This window comes from Pituophis catenifer, unplaced genomic scaffold, assembly GCF_029215685.1.
Source record: "Pituophis catenifer annectens isolate HBS135680 unplaced genomic scaffold, rPitCat1.0.hap2 SCAF_1, whole genome shotgun sequence".
Lineage (NCBI taxonomy): Eukaryota > Metazoa > Chordata > Lepidosauria > Squamata > Colubridae > Pituophis > Pituophis catenifer.
The window spans coordinates 130,698,367-130,723,987 of NW_027256881.1; the positions used below are offsets into that span (position 1 = coordinate 130,698,367).

The 25,621-nt window shown below is 36.5% G+C and overlaps 1 protein-coding gene across 1 annotated transcript in view; it reads right to left on the minus strand.

The window, feature by feature from the left end:
* The window catches only part of MYT1L (myelin transcription factor 1 like), a 302,946-nt gene that overhangs the window by 17,132 nt on the left and 260,193 nt on the right, over positions 1-25,621 (minus strand). Inside the window, exons 16-17 of the mRNA XM_070955078.1 lie at positions 24,803-24,924; positions 23,848-23,916 (exon numbers count right to left, since the gene is read on the minus strand). Coding sequence (XP_070811179.1) covers positions 23,848-23,916; positions 24,803-24,924 — 191 coding nt within the window. The remainder of the gene's footprint in view (positions 1-23,847; positions 23,917-24,802; positions 24,925-25,621) is intronic.

Sequence of the window (25,621 nt, forward strand, 5' to 3'; positions counted from 1 at the left end):
ATACTGTTTCATGTTTAAAATATCTTAAATGATTAATACCCCTTTGCCAAGGAATTCACAATTCTTTCTGTGGAATGGAGGCGAGAGAAAGTGTCCATCCTATTCATGTAGTAGCATGACATTACACGATGATGCACTGTCAGTTGGGCTTAGATCAAAATAAATTGGAATATAAATTCTCTATAGTTGTTTCTCTTCCACTGTAAGTTTCGTTGTAGTATATAATACAACTTATATAGCATGAATTTTCACACATTCTGACAGAGATCCTTCATACTTTGGAACAAAACCCTGTAGGCCAGACTATAGCTAGGTTTTCATGGTGACACCACTCTTCTGCCTCCTGCTTAACTCTCTTTTTTCCTCCCTCCAATGCCATATTACTTAGATTTGATTAGTATGCATTTTCAGCTTTTTTTAAAAAAAAAAAAGAATAAAAGCTTTGTAAGATTGTGATTTATTCTCCAATTAGGACAATCTTTTGTACCATTTTTTTTTTTAATTTGATTTATATGCCGCCCTTCTCCGAAGACTCAGGGCGGCTTACAATGTGCTCAGCAATAGCCTTCATCCTTTTGTATATTTATACAAAGTCAGCTTATTGCCCCCACAAACTGGGTCCTCATTTCACCTACCTTAGAAAGGATGGAAGGCTGAGTCAACCTTGAGCCTTGGCGAGATTCGAACCCTGCAGTAATTGTAGGCAGCTGGTCTTAAGCAGCTTAATAACAGGGTGCCTTAAACCCTTGTACTACCAAGGCTCTTACTTAAATTAAATCACACATTTCTAAATCTAAGACAAAGTTCAATTCTTGGAAAATTCTCAAACTTTCAAGCCAATGCCCTAAAACATTAGGGTGGCAATAGACCTCTTTTCTGTGACATAACATTTAGATTTTCATGTCATATACAATGATCTTAAGCTTTAAAGATCTGAACCATCCATGTAATAATAAACAGCTTTCTATTAAACTGGCAAGCTGAGAAGTTCTTCATGGACTTAAAGAGCAATTTTTTATTTTTATTAAGTGGGAAAAAGCAACTTGCGGGGAAGAGATCATGTCTGTTATTTCAATTCATTATTCATTTATTAATGATATTAGATTAAATCTATAAAGTTTTCTCCCAAATTTTATATCACTGAGAAAAAGATGAAGTGAAAGATATGTAACCCATTTATAAAGTGCTGTTTGCATTCCTCCAGATTGCTGACAGAATAAATTATCATCTCTTTATCTCCATTCACTCTGAACTAAGATACTGTGGGAACAGTAAGAATAAGTCTATGACCTAAAATAGTGGTCAAGTTCTGTCAGATGAGTTAATGGTAACTATTAAAGCTTCTAGGTTTGAAACAGAAATCCTGAAATACTTTGGGGAAGGGGAAAGGATTATTTTCATATTTAGTAGTTTATTTTTTTAAAATGCACAAAAATGCAAATAGTGAGTTATAGCAGTTCACTAATCAGAATGTGTCTGAAAGGAATTGAGTGTATTTTTTTTTTATTGATGCACTGAAATATTAATGGGAAAGTATTGCTATTCAAAATTATGTAAACAACGTAGTCATGTAGAAATGTGATACTGATTTATACACTAAATCTGTGATACATCACCATCAATAAATACAAATATTTAGATCTTTACAGTAACAGAGTTGGAAGGGACCTTGGACATCATCTTGTCCAACCCTCTGCTCATGCAGAAGACCTATACTAGTGGAACCAATGGAAAGAAAAATTGAATATGAAGTAGGAAAATCAAAATCAATTTCTACCTGTACATTGCATTATCCCTTAATTTATCCCAGATGGAAAGAGTCAGCATGATCACAATGTTTGTCCAGTCTGAAACTACGGTTGTGGCAGGTGGTGATTTCTAGCACAATGGAATCCTGTGGTAACTTTCTAATTGCTGAAAAGAATCATAATTGGCCTCAGATCTGAATGTGAAATAAGAACATATGGGAATAGTCCCAAATGGGAAAGAATCATGGTCCTAACTCTGCAAAATGTGATCCAGATGGGAGAGAAAATGGGACCGACAAGGCAAATGAATTTAAAACACAGAGTTCCTGCTTTGATGCTAGCAGCTTTCCTTCATTGTCACACATGGACTTCATATTGAAATAGAATTTGAATATCAACAACTGACCAATTAGTTGTTCCTAGATTCTTTTTTGTTTCTTTCTAATGCTTCCAGAAAATAGTGCACAGAAACATTTACTCTGACAAATGCCCAAGATGAGTTGGATTGGAGAAAAAGTAAAAAAAACCCTACCTACTGTATAGTTTTGTAAAGGAAGTCTGTTGCTTCTTTGTCTGCTCTGTTCATTCTACTGAAAAAGTCTTATGCAACTTTCTTGCAATAAACTTAATGCGCAATATATTTTAAGCAAATGAAATTGCTCTCCATCAGCAATATACAGGTACTAACATCATATCGGTTCATATATGAATTCCTTGACTTGTTCAAAACAGCCTCTCTGAACTGATTCTGATCAAATAAGATTGAACAAAATATTACTCTATAATTACTCCGGAATGCCTAATGAAAGGAGAAATAGTTTTATAGTCAGAGTGCTTTTATATTCCTTATTTTAAGGAATATATTAGTCAAACCTAAATAGTAATTACTTAATAGTAATCACTTTATTTAATACTTACTAAATTTATTTACTAATTACTAAAATATGTATTGACTTAATACAATGTATAAACATGATTACTATAGAGAAAATGAAGGTACTTTTATAAAGATAAAAAAAATAAAGATATATTCAGGAATGATTTGCTGGTTACATGGGAATAACATGGAGCCTCATAATACACAGACAACATTTTTTAAATCCAGTTTTTGTTCCAACAGTTTTATCCATAATTTTTTCTTCAAATATTCCAGTTTGGAATGTACTAAAAATAGGAACCAAATTACAAAAAAAATAGTCTTAATAATTTTAAGCGTTTCAATGATGTAATATGATTTTTTAAAATTCTTGAAATAGAATAAATTAGATATAACCAAAATGTTATAACAAGATGTTTCTAGAGTGGTAAATTTAAATACAAATACAGAAAAAAGCAACCCAAGAATAGTAGTACTCTATATTAATTGCAATATATATACTTTTAAAAAAGATAAGCTCAGTTTCCTTTGGTTGTTTTGATTAGATTTATTTTTTTGCCTAGAAACTGCATTGCACAGACGTTCATACTTTTTACTATTTGTGCCTTGCTAAACTTTTGCAACTCTTCCTCACAAAAGGCAAAAGGTCTTTTCAGTTTCTTCTGGCCGCAATGTTTAAAACTTTTTTTAAAAAATACATTATTGCAAGCTCTAAAAATAGGCACATCACAATTAAAAAATAAACCTCTTCTCACAATACTCACTCCTGAAACCTAGCCCCACCTGTATGTGTTATGTTGTGTTGTGTTGTGTTGTGTTGTGTTGTGTTGTGTTATGTTATGTAGTCCCAGCCAGTGGTGGGATTCAAATAATTTAACAACTGGTTCTCTGCCCTAATGACCAGCTGGGTAGGTCTGGCTCAGTGGTCATTGACTGTGTGGGCGTGGCCAATTCAACATCACTCACGTCTATTGGCGAAGCGCCTTAAATTAATAAGGGTTAACTAGAGAGGCAATTTCTGTAAGCAGGGCAATAAAGATTAGGCTAGAAACAACACCAGAATGTTTCCTTCCTGCCTTCCTTACAGGATTAGCCCTGGAAAAAAACCAAAATAAGATTTCTTTTAATAACCAGTTCTCCCAAATAGGTGCGAACTGGCTGAATCCCACCACTGGTCCCAGCTCTTGGTGCCTTTATCCTCTCATCTTCATTAAGAGAGTAATAAATATAAATATGTAAACTAGATTCTCATTATAAAGTTTGAAATATTGTCATTCTAGCAATTACACTATGTTTACTCTTTAATTAAGTTTTACTATATTAATTTGTTTTCTATTGTTGCATTTTAAATCAGTTCCCTTTCCTTTTAAAATCATAGGAAATTTTAAAAAATGAAATTTAGAATACAAATTAAAAAAACAGAAAAATTACATGATTCGTTAATGAAAAATTCAAGATATGAATTTAAAATAAACTTTAACTTACTTATTTATTTATTTATTTATTTATTTATTTATTTATTTAAATTTCTATACTGCCCTTCTCCAAAATAGGACTCAGGGCGGTGAACAGCCAGAGTAAAAAACAATACATACAAAATTTAAAAGCAATTTAAAATAATTAAATATTATTGGCCGTAAATTAAAACAACCCAATTTAAAATCAATTTAAAATTAACTCAAGCCAGCCCAGCTAGTTGAAATAAATGGGTTTTCAGGGCCCGACGAAAAATCCGGAGGTCTGTTATTGTACGTATCTCTGGGGGGAGGTTGTTCCAGAGGGTAGGCGCCGCCACAGAGAAGGCTCTCCCCCTGGGAGTCGTCAGCCGACATTGTCTGGCGGACGGCACCCTGAGGAGGCCCACTCTGTGCGAGCGTACTGGCCGGTGGGAGGCTATTTGTGGCAGAACACTATAGAAAGGTGTCCTCTAAAAATAGATGATTTATGATTATTAACCTTCCCTTTATTCCCTTTGTACTAAGCAGAAAGTAGTTAAGGGCAGAGACACTTTCCATATATAATTATATATATATATACAATATAGGTCAAGCCTATCTATTCTCCTCTCTTCATTGGTTTTTATGATCTGAGTAACTGAATCCATCTTGTTCTTTCAGTATCTAATACATACATTGTAATCATACCTAGGTTTAAAATTAGGATAAAGGATCCTTTATGGTATGAGACAATTAAATGACTTAAGCTTCCAAAACAGAAAAGAAATAGTGTTATGAAGCACACTTGACTAAAGTCAGGTTTAGCTCATGTCCCAATGTGACACAATCATGTCAATCAACACTTTGTGCAGAGGTTCACATACACCCACATACACGCATATCTATTCAGATAAAGGTTGTATGACTCAAGTATAAGTCACATCCAGTTCATAGTTCTGGATTCTCAGTTGAATTCTTGTACAGACTTGGAAGGACAAGATTGCTGATTTTTGTAGCATTCCTTCATTTAAAGAGACTATATTTTTATCCATTATCTGTTGGGAAGTATAGATACACATGAAGTACTGATGCCTTTTCAATAAAGGTTAGTTTTATTGATTATACATATGGTCTGTATTCCTACATTCACTTGAAATATTATAACATATTAGGTCAGGCTAGTTGTCCATCTGACTCATTACTGCCTACAAGTGCAGGCAGAGCATTCAGTCTTTCCCATACATTTTTCTTGATACTTTTCTAAGTGGAGTAACTTCATCTGATTCTGTCATCTGGGGAATTCCAAATATAGATTTTAGAAGCTTTTCAAAGCCCATTAAAATTGGGTACAATAAGAGATTCTCCACATTATATTCAGAGTTAAGGAGATAACCTGAAGAGGGTAATTCCAAATCACATAGAAAAATAAATTTTTCTACTGGAAGAATATTACAACTTGGTTGTAGTCCTGCTTTTCACAAAAAATATACAGTGGCTGAAAACCCTCATCTAAGGGTTTAGGATGAGGTAACTTGATCAAGTCACAGTGAATTGGTTTGTTAAACCCTGATGGATGGGTTCAACACATCACTCTAAGCCAAATCAAAGCACATTATGGTTTTGTATGTGAATCAAGTTATAAAGAAGTAAAAATCTGACAATTTTCTATGTTTTTGTCTACCAATTTATCCTAATGCTGCAAATTATTTCTTAGCATACATATTGTTAGCCACTTGGACTAATACACAACGCTTTGGGCAGACATTTACTTTAGTCCCTTTCTATTACTGTGAACTAATGAAGATGAGAAGATCTTAAATAGTGCAAGGTAAACAAATTGAGCCCATTTCCCTATTAGTGACATGTAATATAAGCTATCCCTGTAGATGCAGAAAAAGAGGGCAATGCAAAACTGAGTTCCAGAATGGATTAGAAAAGAAAAGAATAAGTTACAATGGTCGCAGCACTTTTACATTGTTGTTATTTATTAAACAAATTTATATAACCACTAAACTCACACATAGATGACTCCTGGCGGCTTTTTAATGCGGCTGCATTGAGTCATGAGGTTATTTGAGTGTTGAAAACTTTTTGCTGGAAAATCAACAGACTTTGTGATTAATATTCTTGAGATATTTAAAGGAGAATAAACAGTTTTAGCTGCAGGAATATTTCAGCATCTGCAGGACTGCAGAAGATTAAGAAAGAAGAGTTGTATCCCAGGGGTGGGTTCTAAATTTTTTTACTACCGTTTCTGTGGGCGTGGCTTATTTTGTGGACATGGCTTGATGGTCATGTGACAATTCTTTAGGATTTAGCAGAGGTACTGGTCTACCAGGCTTTTAACTGCTTGCAGAGCTGTACCCGTCTACTCATTTGTTTTTGGAGGCACCGGTCTACCCATTTATTTTTGCAGGCATTGGTCTACTCATTTATTTTTGCAGGCACTGCACTGTTTTTGGAGGCACTGGTCTACCCATTTATTTTTGCAGGCACCGGTCTACTCATTTGTTTTTGGAGGCACCGGTCTACCAGCACACTGCCTTTTACCACTGATCAGCTGTAGGGCGACCCTTTGAAGCCCGGCGGCAAGAGTTTAAACAGCTTTTTTCCTTCTAGCAGATCAGCTGGGACTCAGGAGACAGCAATAGATTGGGGTGGGGCCAAATAAAAGGTAAGAATAACGCAGGGGGGGCAGAACCAGTTCGGTGACGTCATATCGTCACCACTACCGGCTCGGCGCAACTGGGCCGAACAGGAGGAACCCACCACTGTTGTATCCTCTCCAGCTAGCCTTGGCTACACTAAAGTGTACTCTTACGCAGAAAGAAGGAGAGATCCACTGGCATTTGTTCTATCAATGCCTGATCAGCATGATAGTGACCTTTTTAGAATCAAATAACATAATACAAAAAATTATAACAAAAGTATAAATTAAAACATGCAAGGCATAGGTATCTTAGGCTATAAGGTATCTTAAACATACTCAATGTACAGGTAGTCCTTGATTTATGACTGCAATTGGGACGATTTCTGGACGTAAATCACTACAGTCTTAAATTGAGGCACCCACATGATTAGATCCAATTTCACAATTTTTGCGGCATTTATTAAGTGGTGGTTAAACAAATGTCATGAATGTAATTGTGACTTCATTCTTTTGAATTGGCTATATCACTGGAAACCAGTAAAAAAGTGCTGCTACCAGCAAGAAACATTGCAAATCATATTTATATAACTACAGGATGCCGCAACAGATTGGAAAGGTGAACCAGGGGAAGGGTGGCACAATATTTTACTATGGCCAGAAGTGTTTTATGGGATATAAAGTACTTGTTCCATGCCTGCCATAATTTCAAATGGTTGTTAGGTGACCAATTGTTGGTCAAGGGTAATAATAAGAAATTGATATATTTAAGAAAATATAAGCCATTTTATATGAAAACACTCTACTTTGTCACCAATTATATTTTCTGTATGGATTTTACTTACAAGGTTTTAAGAAACAGAAGTCATAACATATGAGGGATCATTACTCTAAGGAAAAGTCTTCTAAAAAGACAAACTGTACATATTATATTTTAATAAATATACCAGGAATGTTACAAATGTAGAGAACTGAACATAGAACAAAGGTGGGTTTCAGCAGGTTCTGACCAGCTCTGGAGAAATGGTAGCAGAAATTTTGAGTAGTTCGGAGAACCGGTAGTAAAAATTCTGACTGGCCCCACCCCCATCTATTCTCTGCCTCCCAGGTGCCAGCTGATTGGGAGGAAATCGGGATTTTGCAGTAACCTTCCCCTGGATTGGTGAGGGAATGGTGATTTTACAGTATCCTTCCCCTGGAGTGGGGTAGGAATGGAGATTTTACAGTATCCTTCCCCTGCCATGCCCACCAAGCCACTCCCACCAAACCATGCCACTCCCACCAAGCCACACCCACAGAACCGGTAGTAAAAAATTTTGAAACCCACCACTGACATAGAACTATTAGAATTGCTTTTACTATTGTAGAGTAGTGTTAGGCCTCTAATGTAAGCTTTAGTTGTGTCCTACAAATTTTGTAGGGATGTCTGGTTTTTATTATTATCCTTGAAGAACCATTTCAGTTCTTCTTCTATTCTTTCCGTATATTCTTTTTCTTTCATTACCTGTGTATTCATCATTTCCCCTTTCTCCATCCTCTCCATTCTATTATTAATGGGTTGTGGTCAGCCCAGTCATTAGTCCCTATCTCTACTGATTGAATCTCCTGTGTTAAGATCTTCGTAGCCCATACCATATCTATCTTTGACCAGGATTTATGAGGGTTGGTGTAATATGTATATTTTTCCTCTTTTGGGTTGTATAGTCTCCAGATATCTACTAAATTTAGTTCTTCTATAAGAGATAAAAATGTTTTCGGCAGCAAATTCTTCTTATTTTTTTTTAATCTGATTACTTCTATAGTCTTTTTTTGGCATTAAGCATTAAGATCGCCTAACAGAAATACATTTTCTATATTTTGTTCTATTATTTTTTCATGTAGTTTTTGGTAAAATTCTTTTTGCTCACTGTTTGGTACATATACTACAACTAACAACACATTTTTGCCTTTAAGATTAACTTCAATCATCAAAGTTCTTCCTATTCTATCTACATATTTCAATTTACTTTCTATCTTTTCTTTAACATACACTGCTATGCCTTTTTTCTTTTCATCTGTTAATGATACATATAGTTTCCCTAGTTTTTTACATTGCAGGTACCTTTCTTCCTGTTTTCTTATATGGATTTCTTGAAGGCACACAATATCTGCTTTTTGTTTAATTAATTTCCTGAATGATTGGTTTCTTTTGACAAAAGAGTTAAGTCCGTTTATATTTAGTGATATAATTTTCAGATTTTGGTCCATTTTTAAAAGTTGTTCTTGTTCCTTTTTATTCCTTTACTTCCTGTCCCTTTTCTTAGCTTGGTTTTGTGCCCTTGTCGTTACTCCTTCTTCTTCTTGGATTTCCCCCTCTTCCTCTTTTTCTTTCTCTTGACTGTCCTCTTCACGTGAAGTCACTTGATCTTCTCATCTTAATGTTGATTTAACTCTCCTTCCCGCCTCTTCTCTTCTGCCATCCGTTCCTTCTAGTTCTATCACCTGGTCATATAAATTTTGTGCCTTTTCAATAGTGTCAACTTTTATCTTTTTCCCCTTCCACGTGGCTAGTAGTCCTTCCGGCATTAACCATCGAAATAATATTTGTTTTCTGTTTAATAGTGCAGTGAGGAATCCATAATCTTTCCTCCACTCTCTAATTCTTTTTGGTATTTGTTTTAATGTTATTATCTCTTTTTGTTTATAATATATAGGTTCTTCTTTAACTATTTTGAAAACAATGTCTCTGACCTTTTTTCTCACAAATCGTACGTGGACCTCTCTTGGGAGTCTATGTTGTCTCGCGTAGTTGGTGTTTACTCTGAACACTTCATCTATTTCGTTGATAATTTCATCTTTATCTCGTTGCAAAATTTCAGCTATTATTTCGGCCATTACTAGTGTCAGATCCTCATCTCTCTCTTCTCTTACGTTTTGAAATCTTAGATAGAATGCCGCTCTTTCCATTTCTAATTGTGCCACAGTGTTTTCAAGCTCTTTATTGAGACCTGTCATTTTCTCATCTAATAACTCCAATTTCTCTTCTGTTCATTCTGTTTTTTTTTTCCTATGGCCATAATCCTTTGATCGTTTTTTGTGATTATCTCCTGAATGGAGTACATTTTTCCATCTAATTTTTGTATATCTTCTTTAACAGAGTTTTTAATTTCATCCAGATCTCTCCTGGTTTCCTCATGATTTCTGGACATACACTCTTGCATTTTTAACATCGTCTCTTGTATTGTCACCAACGTGGTCTGGACAGTCTGCATACTCATGGCAGGGGTTTGTTTTTCAGTCGAGAAGATCCCTTCTATAGTTTTTTGTGTCGCTGGAGAGGCCATTAGTCCAATTGGTGTTGAAGTAGGCTTCTTTCCTGCTTTTACTGTGGTTACTGTTGTAGATGTCATTTCTTTCAGGATTTTGTATTGTTTTTCTACAATTCTGTCTATTCTTTCCCAAATCAGCATCTGTTTCTTAATCAATTCTATGTACTGTTAGGTACTAAGGTTTTTAAGTAAATTTAAATATCCTCAATTTCTATTATTCCTATGATAAATATATACTCAAATATAAAATCTCAATCTATATCACCTTACTATTTTACTTTATATCACTATCACTATAATTCCAATTAATTTTGATTCAATTGATTAAGCTATATGATACTATAAATACTATATATCCTATAAAATTATTTTAATAATACAGACTTATACTAAATATTATAATATTCTATCTCTAAAATGATTAATTAATTAGTTATCTAGCAAGCAATGTAATAAGTAATAGTATAAAAACTAAAATATTACAATATATAGACAGTACTTTGTTAATATGTGTATATATAAATTAATACTGTTTAAGTTAAATTGATCTTCTAATAAATAATTAATAGTAAAATATAAACAATTCATCAATAAGACTTAATAGTTCAGTATATCGTTAATAATGATAGTTAGTATATTTAAGATATATGTAAAATATATGTGGAATATATATAGATTTCCTCTCCTTTTAGGAGTTAATCACTATGAAGTTCTTCTGTTGTTTTCTCTAATCACACTTTTACAGCTCTCCAGGGTCCACCAATATTAGTCCAAGGGAGATCTAATCTTAAAGACAGGAAACAAAGCACACAGCCTTTCACTATTACTGTCCAAAATGGCGATCTCAACTTTCCGGCTTCTCTTTGTATCAGATCAGTTATTACCTATATTGTCCTTCTCCATCGGTGCAGCTTTATCTAACAAAAACCAGCATCCTGCTTCCTCTCGTTACTTTCCTCTGATTACACTCTCTTCCAAACATCTCTTCACTGTATAGAACTGATATGACAGGTTTTGCTGAGTCACTTCACTCCCCTCGTTATTTGCCACCTGCGCCTTTCCGAGTCTCTCTGTCTTTCCGCTGCTCCTCTGGACTCTAAGGTTTATCCCCTCCTCACAGTAATCATCAATAGAATTATTTCAACTTTTTGTTCTCCTGCTCGCCAATCTTCACCCCGTTCTCACTCTTTTGCTTCCTGCTTTTGTGCTTAAGACGTCGAGTCTCTGGTTCGGCCAATCGGCCTTCTTCTTCCTGCGCCCGGAATAAGGGTTCTTCTCGGAGCGGCGGGAGACCGCACCTCTCCGCACCGCTTCCTCTGAAGTATCCCTCTTTTTGTCGGTCCATCCCAGGTCTGATCTTTCCCATAGCAGGCCCCGAAACGCTGAAAATCGACACGGAATACGGAGCGCTCCTTCTCCGTGCCACCTCAACCCACGCCTCAACCGGAAGTCTTCTAGTTCCATAACTAGTTTTTAAAGTTAATTTAATAGGTCTAATGTATAATAGGTCCAGGTCCAGGCCTTACTATTTTAATTTAGATCTACTACATTTTTCTCTCTGCTAGCAAAAAATTTACATAATCTCAAGGGTTAGATTTAGCAAATGCTTCCCAATTTTGGCCCACAATTAGAACTTTGTGATATCTTACCACTTTGGCTGAAAGACAGTGACTGACAATGACAGTTATATAATCAGCTTCCATAGCGTCGGTTGATTTGAATATGGGTTTCCTTATTTCAGAGCCCAAATTAAAAACATTTTAAAATTTGAAAGAATTTTCAAAATAAAGTCCAGTGGTCATCCAAAGACATATAACTTGATTAAATTCAGTGCAATAGTATCTTGTTAACTATATTTTTCTACACAATATCTCATACTTAATGGTGTGGAATTCTGGATATAAATGGCAAATATAATTCAGAGTATTTGTGGGAACACACAGAAACGCTTTAAACCACAATTACGTGACAGATGTAATCAGCAGTCCCACAAGCATAGGTAAAAATGCAGCTGCATGGCCATGATTTGCCCTTGAAATCTCAAATGCCTGAGAAACTATATTTAAATGTCGAGATCATTCTTTGTACATTGGGTACAGGAAGCTTTTCATCAATAGGGAATGCTGTTATGAAGTGTAGAATTTTTGCAGGCTGTCTGCTTTCAATAAATGACTCAGAACAGATCCTTTTGGAAAAGTAGGCTGGAATTCAGGGCAGTAGATTTTCTCCTTGATATAATGTCTTGGTGTCTAGTATAAGTACTTTTTAAACAATTCTACAACTCATGAGGGCTTTTAAAGTTGCTTCAACCTCAACTTTTCATTAAATGTAAATAATAATAAAATAAAAGAGGAGAAGCAGCTGTGTGCTATGTGTATCAAGGGATATTTTCTTTTCCAGTTTCCTCTGTAGATTTTGATATATTTTCCTGAGGAAATAATAGAGATTTCTGCTAGACCACAGACTGTTTATGACTGTAGTTATTGTTTATCGTATTTTAATTAATTCAAATTTGTACATTTGACCTAGGGTGAACTATTGCTTAACTGATCTTAAAATCAGTCAGTGCCACTGTTTTGAAACTGGCTCTAAGACTACACAATTAAATTAGAAAGATTATAATGATGGTACATTTTATTCAGGATAATTCTGATAGCGGCTTACACATAAAAAGGAATATGTAATTAATAAACTATGGAAGTTTTCAGTCTTTTTATTATGCTAAAGAAAGAGCTGAATAATCAATTTTTTTGTGCTCAAAGTGCTTTTACACGTTGTTAACAACAATAACAACAACAACAAAATAGAAATCTCATATATAGATATTCCACTAGAACTATCAAATAGTATATGTATAGTGTGCATTATATAAATTCTCTAAAAAGAAGGTATATCATAATGTACAAAATAGAAATATGAGACTTCCAAAGCATTTGTAGTAATTAAAACCTACTTCACAATAAATATGCTTTTATTTGAGACTACTTTTATAATATCTGAATGTGCCATTAGAAGTAGTCCTTGTTTAACAATTGTAATTGGGACTGGTAACTCTGTCACTAAGCAACCCAGTCATAAAATGTAATGCCATGTGACCATGACAATTTAGAGTGGCAATTGCAGAAATTCCAGTTGTCCTTACTAGGCAAATCCTGGGTGTCACAGTAAGCCATAATCATATGATTGGCATTTACAACCTCCTGCCTAACCCTAATCTTTGACTCTGCTTGTTGGAAGCCAACTGTGAAGCTCACAAATGGCAATCACATGACCATGGGACACTGCAACTACAAGGAAGATTTCCAAGTCCCTTCTTTCAGTGCTATTGTATCTTTGAACAGCCGCCGAATGAAGAACACCTGTACTGCCTAACTTTGGGATATTCAGAATGTTGAATGGTTAAGAATATATAAGATCTGGAAAGAGATTTTAGTAAGACATATTGACAATAGAGAAATACTGCCCAAGTGTATTTAAGCTGTCCTTAAATACCACATTTCAATTCTTACTATGTTACAGAGCTCCCGATTACGACATTGTACATGCGAACAAGTTAACTTCACTACTAATGTGGGCAGCCTCCTGCCCATACCCTCTTATCTTTCTTGGTGACCTCAATCTACCTCTTATTAATTGAACCCTAAACGAATGTACAACTGAACCCATACATGCAACCCTGTACAATGCTGTTACTAATCTGGGACTGGATCAACTAGTAACTAACAACACTAGACTTAACAACTGCCTTGATCTCATCTTCTGCAACAGTTTAAACTCAATTTATGGACTACAAATAAAAGAACCCTTTTCCAACAGTGACCACAGCATGATTGACTTTTGTCTCAATATACGTCCTTACAAAAATTATCATAATGATGGGATCCCCAATTATAACTTTAAAAAAGCCAACTATTATCTCATAGACACCGACCTCTCATCTCTTGGTTGGCAAGTTTTATTCACTGACTGTAATACTGTCAAAGACCATTATAACATTTTTTTGCTCGAAGTCAAAAGAGTCATTAAACTATATGTACCACTAATAACCCCCAAAACCAGAAAAAACAAATTATCCATAACAATAAGGAAGCTCCAATAAAAAAAAATCTCTTTGGCGGAAAAACAAAACTGACTACGTAGCTAACTTTAAAAGCAGCTACAAAAACTTACGTCACCAGATGAAGATTGAATGCACCGATTATCACATCAAACAAGAGGAAAACCTTGTGTGCATGAAATCTACCTGCACCTTCTATAATTTTGTAAACAACAAACATAAAGATTCAAGATCCATCCCACCTCTAAAAAAACCTAATGATAAAGATTGTAATATGAAACCATTAAAGCCAACCTCTTTAACACATTCTTCAGCTTAGTCTTTGTAAACAGCAATGGCTCATTTTCCACATTTCCTAGTCGTACCACAACTAATTACAACACTCTAATACAAATAGATTTTATAGAAGATAACGTTGAAAAGGCATTACACTGCCTAAAACCATCTTTATCTATTGGACTTGATGGACTATGTGCCTACTTCTTAAAAAAGCTTTCCACTGCCATAGCAGAACCTCTAAGCATAATCTTTGAAAAATCTTTCAGTACCAGGTCCTTGCTCAACCTGTGGTCACTAGCCACGGTCATCCCTATCTTCAAAAAGGGAGACGCCAGCCTAGTTGAAAATTATAGGCCAATCTCTTTTATGTTGCATCACCTGCAAAGTCATGGAATCAATCATAAACCAATCCATTATCCTCAACTTAGAGACAAACAATCTACTCTCTAACAAACAATTTGGTTTCAGAAAAAAATTGCAACTCCTACACTGCAAAAACATACGGACTACACAACTAGATCAGGGCAAAGCGATAGACGCAATTTACATAGACTTCTGTGAAGCCTTTTATTCAGTGGTACACGATAAACTACTTCTAAAACTAAAATTTTATGGCATTTCCGGACCCCTGCATAATTGGATAGCTGCGTTCCTGTCAAACAGGCAACAAGTAGTCAAAATAGGGAGCACCCTATCAAATCCTGCACCTGTTAACAGCGCTCTTTATACTTTACATAAATGACCTTTGCAATCATATTATAAGCAACTGTGTTCTCTTCGCTGATAATGTAAAACTATTCAATACAACCAACAATGCTGCTACCCTTCAAAAAGACCTTGACTATGTGTCAGAATGGTTAAAACAATTGGCAACTCCAAATCTCAACCAACAAATGCTCTGTCTTCTACATTGGCAAAAAAAAATCAGAACACAAAATACAAGCTGGGCAGATACGACCTCGTAGATGACCCTCTCTCTGTCAAGGACCTTGGACTACTCATCTCTAATGATCTAAGTGCCAGAGCCCACTGTAACAACATTGCCAAAAAGGCTCTATGAGTTGTTAATCTAATCTTGCGTAGCTTCTTCTCTGGTAATATTGTACTGCTAACTAGAGCATACAAAACATTTGCTAGACCAATTCTCGAATACAGCTCATCTGTCTGAAACCCGCACTGCATATCAGACATTAATACAATTGAGTGAGTCCAGAAATATTTCAGGAGAAGAGTTCTCCACTCCTCTGCTCGCAACAGAATATCTTATGCCACCAGGCTTGAAATTCTAGGCTTAGACAACTTAGAACTACACCATCTTCAGTCCGACCTAAGTGTAGTACATAAAATTATCTGCTACAATGTCCTACCTGTCAATGAGTACTTCAGTTTCAACCACAACAATACACGAGCAGACAATAGATACACACTTAAGGTAAACTGTTCCAAACTCGATTGCAGAAAATATGACTTCAGCAAGAGCGGTCAATGCCTGGAATTCACTACCTGACTCTGTGGTTTCTTCCCCAAACCCCCATAACTTTAACCTTAGACTGTCTACTGTTGACCTCACCCCATTCATAAGAGGTCTGTAAGGGGTGTGCATAAGCGCACCAACGTGCCTACAGTTCCTGTCCTACTGTCCCAGGGGTGAAATGCTCCCGGTTCTGACCAGCTCGGGCGAGTAGGTAGCAATGGCGGCGGGCAATTGAGAGAACCGGTAGCAAAAATCCCTTCCCTCCCCAGCCTCCAGCTTGCTTACCTTCGCTCTTCGGACCGAATCCTGAGCCGCTGGTCGCAATGCCTGCCTTGCTTCGCTTGCTGTAATCCCTGCAATCCATTGCATCAGCAAGCAACTGAATCTACCTGCCTGCAATCAAGCTCATCGGTGAGCAGCTCTATCTGCCTGCCTGCCTGCCTGCCTTGTCCCTTCAATTGGGTAAGTTTTTTTCCCCTTTGGGAGCTTTAAAAAAATAGTTAATTGGGGTTTTTTTAGTTGTTCTTTTTTTAGACCTAGCCATTTAAAGTTTAGGAAGTTTTAAATTTACTTGCTTTTATATAAAAATAAAAATAAAATAAAATAATATTTGTGCAGCTTTCTGAGATTTTGTGTGTTTCTGTAGTGTTTCATTCTAACTTCACAAACACACAAAATCTCACAAAGCTGTATGTGGAATTTTGTGTGTGTAAAGTGTGAAAGTTGATTTTTTGGGCTTTTTGTCGCTGTGTGAGGTTCCTGCTTGTTGCAGGGGCCATTTTGGGTCTAGTACAGCTGCTTTTACATTGTGGGTGATCCAGTTGTGTTGTGTTGTGTTGTGTTGTGTTGTGTTGTGTTGTGTGTGGGTAAAGTGTGAAAGTTGGTTTTTTGGGCTTTTTGTGGCTGTGTGAGGTTCCTGCTTGTTGCAGGGGCCATTTTGGGTCTAGCACAACTGCTTTTACATTGTGGGTGAGCCAATTGTGTTGTGTTGTGTTGTGTGTGTGTAAAGTGTGAAAGTTGGTTTTTTGGGCTTTTTGGGGCTGTGTGAGGTTCCTGCTTGTTGCAGGGGCCATTTTGGGTCTAGCACAGCTGCTTTTACATTGTGAGTGAGCCAGTTATGTTGTGTTGTGTTTTGTAGGTTAAACAAGAAGCAAAGAAGTGATGTTGACTTGGCCACGCCCACCTGACCAACAAGCCATGCCCACCCAGTCACCTGACCACCAAGCCATGCCCACTAATTAAGCCACACCCACAGAACCGGTAGTGAAAATTTTTAGATTTCACCCCTGTACTGTCCCCATTTACTCATATCCATTTCATGTATTCATAATCATGTTTATACTTATATCTGTAATCTTATATATGTTTGACAAAATAAATAAATAAATAAAAATAAAATAAAGTGATGTATGGCATCTTTTATTACAATGTCTGTTTCAAACAAAAGTAATTCATTTCCATATAGCTTTTCAGTGGAATCTATATATATCCAGGATAAATACTGTAAAATTCTCATCGTGGATATTTGAATATTTCACACACATTTTTAAAAAATTGCAAATTCCCTCCAGCTACATCCCTATATTCATTTATTTTGGAATAGATCCCACTGATCTCAGTGAGATTTCTTTTTATTAGGTAATCCAGTATAAATTAAGGATATAATATTCTTCCTCCATTTTAATTAAAAACTGAAGTCAAGCTAATCTATCTCCCCCACATGAGAAAAATATCAACTCTATAACAAAACTCTACAATAAGGAAAATTCAGTCAATTAGTTGCAGGATATTTCATGTCAATTTTTTTTTGTTTTTCTTTCTTTTTTTCCCCTCCAACATTAAACCACAATTCCATATCCATCAATGTTTAGTACCACTTCTGTGATCCTGACTGAGAATTGGTGCACTATTAGTCTATGGCATGGTTTTCAAATAGGTCAAAGGTTGATAGGATTGGACAAGGGATCTATTATTAAATTTATTGTTTATTAGTATTATTATTAGTATTATTAGTTAAAATAGTACTTATTAAATTATTTTCATATAATATTTTTTTGTGGGTAGAGGAACAATCTGTAATCATGAAGGGGTTGATGAGCTGAAGAGTTTGGGGGCCCCTGGTCTATAGGAGGTTGTAAGAGTTCAAAAAAGCCAAGAGTGATTGAATATCACCAACTTTATCATTCTAAATTGATTGCAACCATATTACACTACGCTGTATAATACATTTTCTAGTATCTATAAATTTATTCAGGACTCAAACAAAAATATTGTCTTGCAAAAAGTTTTGGCAACATGGTGATTTTTTTCATCCTAGATCCTACACACTTTATAATTCAAGAAATACATAAAATATAAAAAAAATATTTGTATGCTTTTGAATCTATATATCAGGTTCAGATACTGAAAATTAACCTTTCAGAGACAGCAAGCTTAACTGCAAATAACTGAAACGAGATTAAAACTATCAAGTAAAGCAGTCAAGAATTATATATTTGGTAATACATCAAAATTGCTGTTGAAGCTTCCAAAAGTTCCAAGTTTTGTATTTTGTATAAATAAATAAAAACATGAAAATTATGGTGGGGGTAGGAGAATCTCATTCCAAAGAGCAGGCACCATAACAGAGAAGACTTCCTGGATCCTCACAAATTCCTTTTATCTAAGGGTCTTGGAAAGCAATCACTCTATAGCAGAAACCATAGGAGTTAGGCCAGGGGTCTGCAACCTTAAACACTCAAAAGAGTCATTTGGACCTGTTTCCCACAGAAAAGAAATCACTGGGAGCCACAAAACCTGGGTAGGCATGGCCAACTCGCTGTTACTCAGTCCCACCCAGTCACATGATCCCCCCCAGCCACACTTACCCAGGTTTTGTGGCACCTGGTGTTTTCTTTTCTGTGGGAAACAGGTCTCTCTCTCTCTCTCTCTCTCTCTCTTTCTCCCACTCTCTCTGTCTCTCCCTCCCTCTCTCATCTCACTTTCTCTCATCTCTCTCTCTATTTCTCTCGTGTGTGTGTATTCCCTCTTGAACCATTTCTAAAAACAGGCGAGGGTTGGTGGGTTTTGTTTTGGTTTTTTTTGCTGATGTTGTTTTTTCGTCTTCTTTGGGTGCTTTTTACCATATTTAAATCAAGAGTCATTTCAGGTTTCCAGATAAATGAAGCTCTTTCGTCCCCCTGCTGTGGCTCCCTGTCAGCTGAAGACACCACTGGTTGGCCCCGCCCCTCACCCTCCCCTCCCAGTCACTCCACGACTGGCCTGAGAAGGTAAGGGTGACGGCAGAGGATCGAGACTCGCTCCATATTCCAGAGTGGGAACAAAGCACCCCTGTACTTCAGTGGTGGGTTGCCCCCTGTTCGCACCGGTTCTATAGAACCAGTAGTAAAACTGGCGGGAGGCTCCGCCCACCGATCCCATCATCAAATGCTTCTGTGCATCCGCAGAAGCTTCTGTGCATACGCAGAAGAGCATGCATGTGTGCGCTCGCTTTGCGCGGCCCCGTTGTGAACTGGTAGTAAAGGTAAATAGAACCCATCCCTGCTGTACTTGTATATCTTGCAGGCACTTCTTCCGGCCCTTGTTGGTGCTGCATGCACCTTGATTACTTGGGGAGACGCATGACTTGCTCTCTGCCCTGAGACACGGGTTCAGCCTGGCTATGGCTGATGACGCTGCTGTTCCCACTTCCATAGCCTGTCCGCTGCTCTCACAGTGCCTTGCGCAGTAGTCAAATTTAGCACGCTTCACAATGGGTGAGACGGTGTCCCCTCCTCCTCCTCCTGGAGCCCATTACAATGCAGAGCATCGGCCGCAGCTGGGCCAGTGTCTCGGGTTGGAGAGCAAGTTGCGCATCTCCTCGAGCGACCGAGGTGCGCAAAGCACCAACAAGGGCCGGAAGAAGCACCTGTGAGATATGGCAAATACAAGGTTGCTTCGCTCCTGCTTTGGAATATGGAGCGAGTCTCCATCCCCCACCATCGCCCTTACCTTCTCAGGCCAGGCGAGGAGTGATTGGGAGGGGAGGGTGAGGAGTGGGGCCATCCAGTAGTGGGTTCAGCGGACAGGGAGCCACAGCAGGGGGACGAAAGAACTGCAGGTGGCTCCGCAGTGATAGGTTGCATACACCCGAGTTAGGCAATGCCTCAAATAACTTGCCTCTATTCAGGAAGGGAAGGGCAAAAAGAAAAAAAATTCCATATGTTCACTTGGAAATAGAAAAACAATATTCTCCACATTGTTCTTGTGGTAAATTCTATTTTTTTAATAAAAAACCTCAATTACTTCCACCCAATTTTTATAAATTAATAGGAATGTATCACCTTTGTATGTTAAAGAAAGAAAGGACAGAGTTAGTTGTAGGAAGCAAAAATGGACAGAAAGATATTTTGCTATTATAACTAGCAGGCAAGTGCTACGTGGGGGACAAGCAGGAGAATTTTAGAAAGGATTAAATAATATTCTTGTTTCTGCTTCAACTAGCACTTCCAAAAATGGCTTGCTTTGATTCTCAGATATCTATAAACCTAAAACCTCTCTTAATGTTTTTGGCAAACTGATAGATGTTCCATGCAAAGTAACCCAATGTTAAGCTTTCTATTTTTAAAGTTTTTCTGGAGTAACCATCAGTTTCAAAAATGAGCTGTCATTCATCTTACTGTGAATCTTCTGGAAATAAACAACCCAAATCTATTATGAATAGGAGACATATCAAAATTATTTTATATTTCTACATTTTTCATTGTAAATATAAAGCATGGTCCAGGGATATCAAAATATTCTCATTTACTATATGATTTTTCCACAAGATTCTCTAAAGACTAGACTATGCTGTTGAAGTAATTAGCTCTAAAATCTTCATTAGAAATTTTTCTCCTGCTTATTTATATTGTTACAGGAAATGCAAATAAAGTTTTTGGTAGACAGTTGCATTCTATCCTTTCTGTTTAATATTCTTGATTGTAGTGACTATTCTGATTTGAAATGTCATAATCCTGCTGAGTCATCTGACTAAGCAACTTGGCGATTTATGAGTATGAAGGAACCAGTATTGGCCCTTGTGTTTAGCTTGCACATATAGGAAATATAAACAAATAGCAGCAGGAAATGTAAATGGACTTCTGTTTGGGATTATGGGCTTTGTAGGTAGACACTGTGGCTATCTATATTTCCTTCTATGTTGATTTTCTGAGGTAGGAGAGGCAATATGAGAATTCTCAAAAAGCCATGAAGAAGTAAAAATGAGAAATGAAGAGAAATGAAGGAAGTGGCTTGGGATGCAGCAAGAATAAATCATTTGGCTCCACATGGGAACAGGACGTCAATTTGCTGTTGATGTGTGGAATGACTGGTATGGAGGTTCAGTGCTATGTAAGCCAAGGTAGGTCACCTTGCTCCAATTTCACAATTTATGAATTTACAATAGAAATAAAAACAAAATGCAATTTTCTAGTATTAAATTAATAGTGCTTCTGAACTGCTTTGCTTAAAAGCAAACAAACCTTATTTTATTTTTGTTTGTTAATAAAGAGCAATGTTTGCTAGTGAAGAGTTTTCTTAGAAAGAATGAGTTAAAACACTGCATTCAATTTCATAAGCAAGCACTGCAACTGAATTTCCCCTCTATGGATCTCCATATGCTCCAAAGAATCCCTCAAACTTCAGAGAAGACCTGGAAGTTAAACAATTGAGTTCAGGAAGCAAAGGGGATAAATTTTATTTTTGATTCTTATTTATTAGAATGCCTGGTAGCTCAGTCTGGCAAGATAAATCAGAATGCAAAAGCACCACCCTATGCTGCCTTGATTTTAGACTATATAGGCCAACTTTTTTGAACTACAGCAGCCCTTGTTTCCCTGCACATTTTTATTTGCAAACCAATTCAATTTATGCCTGCAGTCTGTAGTTTAGATTAAACAAAAAAATGCCAAACTCATTAGTGGATTACCTGAACTGAGATTACATGGCAATCGACAAAGTAGATCACAGCCTACTTCTTGGTAAGCTAGAAAAAAGTGGCATAGATAGCACTACCACCAGATGGTTTTGTAACTGGCTGACAAACCGTACTCAATGAGTAGTCTTTAATGGGTCTACGTCTACATGGAGGGAAGTAAGCAGTGGGGTACTACAATATTTTGTCTTAGGCCCAGTACTCTTCAATATCTTCATAAACGACTTAGATGAGGGAATAGAAGGGGAACTTACCAAATTTGCAGATGATACTAAGCTGACAGGAATAGCCAACACCCTAGCTGATAGACTCAAAATCTAGATGGATCTTGACAGACTTGAACACTGACCCTATCTAACAAAATGAAATTCAATATAGAGGAAAGTGAAGTCTTATACTTAGGCAAGAAAAACCAAACATACACATATAGACTGGGTAAAACCAGGCTTAATAGCAGTAACTGTGAGAGGGACCTTGGAGTATTAGTGGACAACCAGTTAAATATGAGCCAGTAGTGTGCAGCCAAAAAAACCAATGCAATCTAAATTGCATTAACAGAAGGATACAATGAAGATCAAGTGAGGTACTAATACCACTTTAAAAAGCCTTAATAAGGCCACACCTAGAGTACTGCATCCAGTTTTGGTCACCACACTGTAAAAAAGATGTTGAGAGTCTAGAAAAAGTGCAGAGAAGAGCAACCAGGATGATCAGGGAACTGGAGACTAAAACATATGAAGAACGGTTACAGGAACTGGGCATGGCTAGTCGAGTGAAGAGAAGGACCAGGGAAGACATGATAGCAGTGTTCTAGTATTTGAGGGGCTGCTACAGAGAGGAAGGGGTCAAGCTATTTTCCAAGGCACCTGAAGGCCAGACAAGGAATAATGGATGGAACAGATCAAAGAGAAATTCAACCTAGAAATAAAGAGAACTTTTTGACAATGAGAACAATCAACCAATGGAACAGCTTGCCTTTGGAAGTTGTGGGAGCTTCATCACTGGAGGCTTTCAAGAAGAGATTGGAATGCCATTTGTCAGAAATGGTGCAGGATCTCCTGTTTGGGTGGGGGGTTGGACTAGATGACCTACAAGGTCCTTCCAACTCTGTTAATCTAATCTACATTTTTGGAATCTAACTATTCCTTTTGTAGAATTTTTTCTTTTTTCTTTACCAGTGCCTGGTAGCTATCAATGGTAATTTATTACCATTGGTTATACTTATTCCACAATCTATTTAATTCTTTCTAATATTGTATTGTATTAATACTATTTAATCCTGTTTTCTTTTAGTGTTTGCAATAATGTTATTTACTATGTCCCCATCTTTCCCAAGTCATAGAGCCATATTTGATTTCTGCTTGAGACAGCACAATTCAAGGCACAATCATAGTATCAGAAACAGCAATGTTTCTATCATTCTAGTTCTTCCTACAAATTATAGGGGATGCTGAAGTTTATTTTTGGATCATAAAGGGATATTTCCATTCCATCTTATGTAAATCAACAAAACCCTCAGATTATTTCATTGCTCGTTTTTATGACTTTATTTTTTTTACTTTATTCTAAAATTTGTACTTCATTCAAAGATCCAGATTTTTTTAATACTTAGTTTTAGACATTTACAATAGAAACTTCTAATCAAGCTAGCATTATAGCATGATATTATAATTTCAAATGTCATTCTGTAATTATAACAATTAACAACTAGGGGGGGAAATCATGCTATGATTCAAAATTTGTCACAGTTGAAGATTTCTTCGGTTACCTTTCTTCATTTCACTTGAAAATACTATAATGGATCAGCTACTGTTCATCTGTGTTGATGATTCATTACAAGCTTAAGAAATTCTCAGTTGGTTTGGTTCAACAAAGTGGTACTCATAAACTCAGAATCCTAGTTAATAGTTTTATCACTTCATTTGAAAGATTGCAAAATACCCAGGAATCTTTATCTATCTTATGTTTGCTGTGATTTGCTGCTTAATGGTGTCCTTTTATAAACTAGAATCTTCTGTTTGTAAATACTAAGATTTTTTTTTAAGGAATGGCTTTCATCATATCTTACTTGAGTTCCTGTGAGCTTGTGGCCAGCATACTTCGAATACTTTTATCAGCCAGCGGGCAGCCAGACAGACTGTAAAACAGGTCAGGACAGTCAAGTAAGTTGATATTCGTTTAAGCCAAGTTTTTCCAAACAAACACAACGCTTAAAAATTAAATTAAAAAATTATAATGCAGAAAAGCGATGGGGCGGGCAAGTGCTGCAATATTACATTTTGTAATATAAGTTAACCCTCTGAATATGTTTAACTATAAAATGTGTAGAATTTTTGTTAAAAGGACAAGATAATAGCTATAAAAAAGTATTAGTGATCCATGGGTTAACTATTTTAAAAAGTTAAGAATTTCAAAATTGTAGTTGTTTTAAAAAAAACAAGACGTTTATACAACACACAAATTAGCATGCTCTTAAGATCAACATTTATTACTCAAAGGGTTAACACATAGTTCAACATTTTTACTTTGACAGCATTGTTGAGGTAAGCTGAAAACAATAAATTGAAAAGACAGAATCCACCATGAAAAAAATGAAGTCACACCTTCTATGTGAGGCGTAATTACCAGTCACATGACCACTCCCATCACACCCTGGTGTTGGACATCTGCCACCAAACAAAAACAAAAAAACAGCCAAAATAGTAAGTATGTTTAAAAAAACTTTGAAAAGTTTCATTGTTTCCAGTTTAGCTGCAATGTCTGCAAGGGGGATTTAAGCATCCTATCAGAAAAGCTGCAAAATGAACAAAATTTAATGAAATGGTGTTTCAGTACAATATAGCATCATTAGGGACAAGCAGCTTCATCACTTAAACTTAACTGACGTCTGAAACATTTATATGCTGCAAATGCTGCATGCTCATACTGCAAGGCATATATGTACTTGTTTATTCAGATAAGACAACAAGAGAAAGATAAGGTTAAAGGGAGTAAAAAATAATTTCACCTCACATTATGCTTACGTTATTAAATCCTTTTTATTCTCTTTGCATTGAGGATATTTGGGTTTAGGGCTTGGGATGGTGACTTCCCCGGGATATCTTCTTTCTTCTAATGCCTCTTGAAAAGGATCTAAATCTTCTGGCTGTAATGAAAGGTAAGAAACAAACCATATTTAAATGGAATGCTATTGTGTTTACTGCTAAAATTTCCAATGAAGTCAAGGACCTTCCTATTTATTCCTCTGGAGAGAAAAAGTCCACAAATAACAACTTTGAAAAGTTTACAGTGCAGGTAGCATCCTATATTGTATTGAAACCAGTGGTCTGCATGAACCAACATTCTGTATAATTCTCATGGTTTTTTAATCAGTACATATTTAATTAAGTGCTGCTCCAAATTCATACCTCTTGTTAAGAGCATTATGTCATTACCAGAATTCTTTTAATATTGTGCACAATATAGAATAATATTATATTGGAAGCTTCTGTGTTGAGAGAGAACAACTGGCACAAGGTCAGCCAGCTGGGTTTCATGATTAAGGCGGACCTAGAACTCACAGACTCCCATTTTCTAGCCTGGTGATTTAACCACTAGACCAAACCCAAGTCTGCCTGCAGGTGAGGAAAGTTAAAGTCTCCCAGTCATCAAAGGTGGGAGTTCTTTGCCATCCTCCTAAAGACTAACTACGCAAGCTCAGCTAGTTGGTACACCAACAGAATCTCCATCTTATTTGTTCAGCCCAACCAACCATATAGGCATTCACATCCCACTATCAGAAGAATGGAGTCCCTTTTACAGTCAGCGCCAACTCCTTTCCCTGTCATTGGCATTAAGGTTGC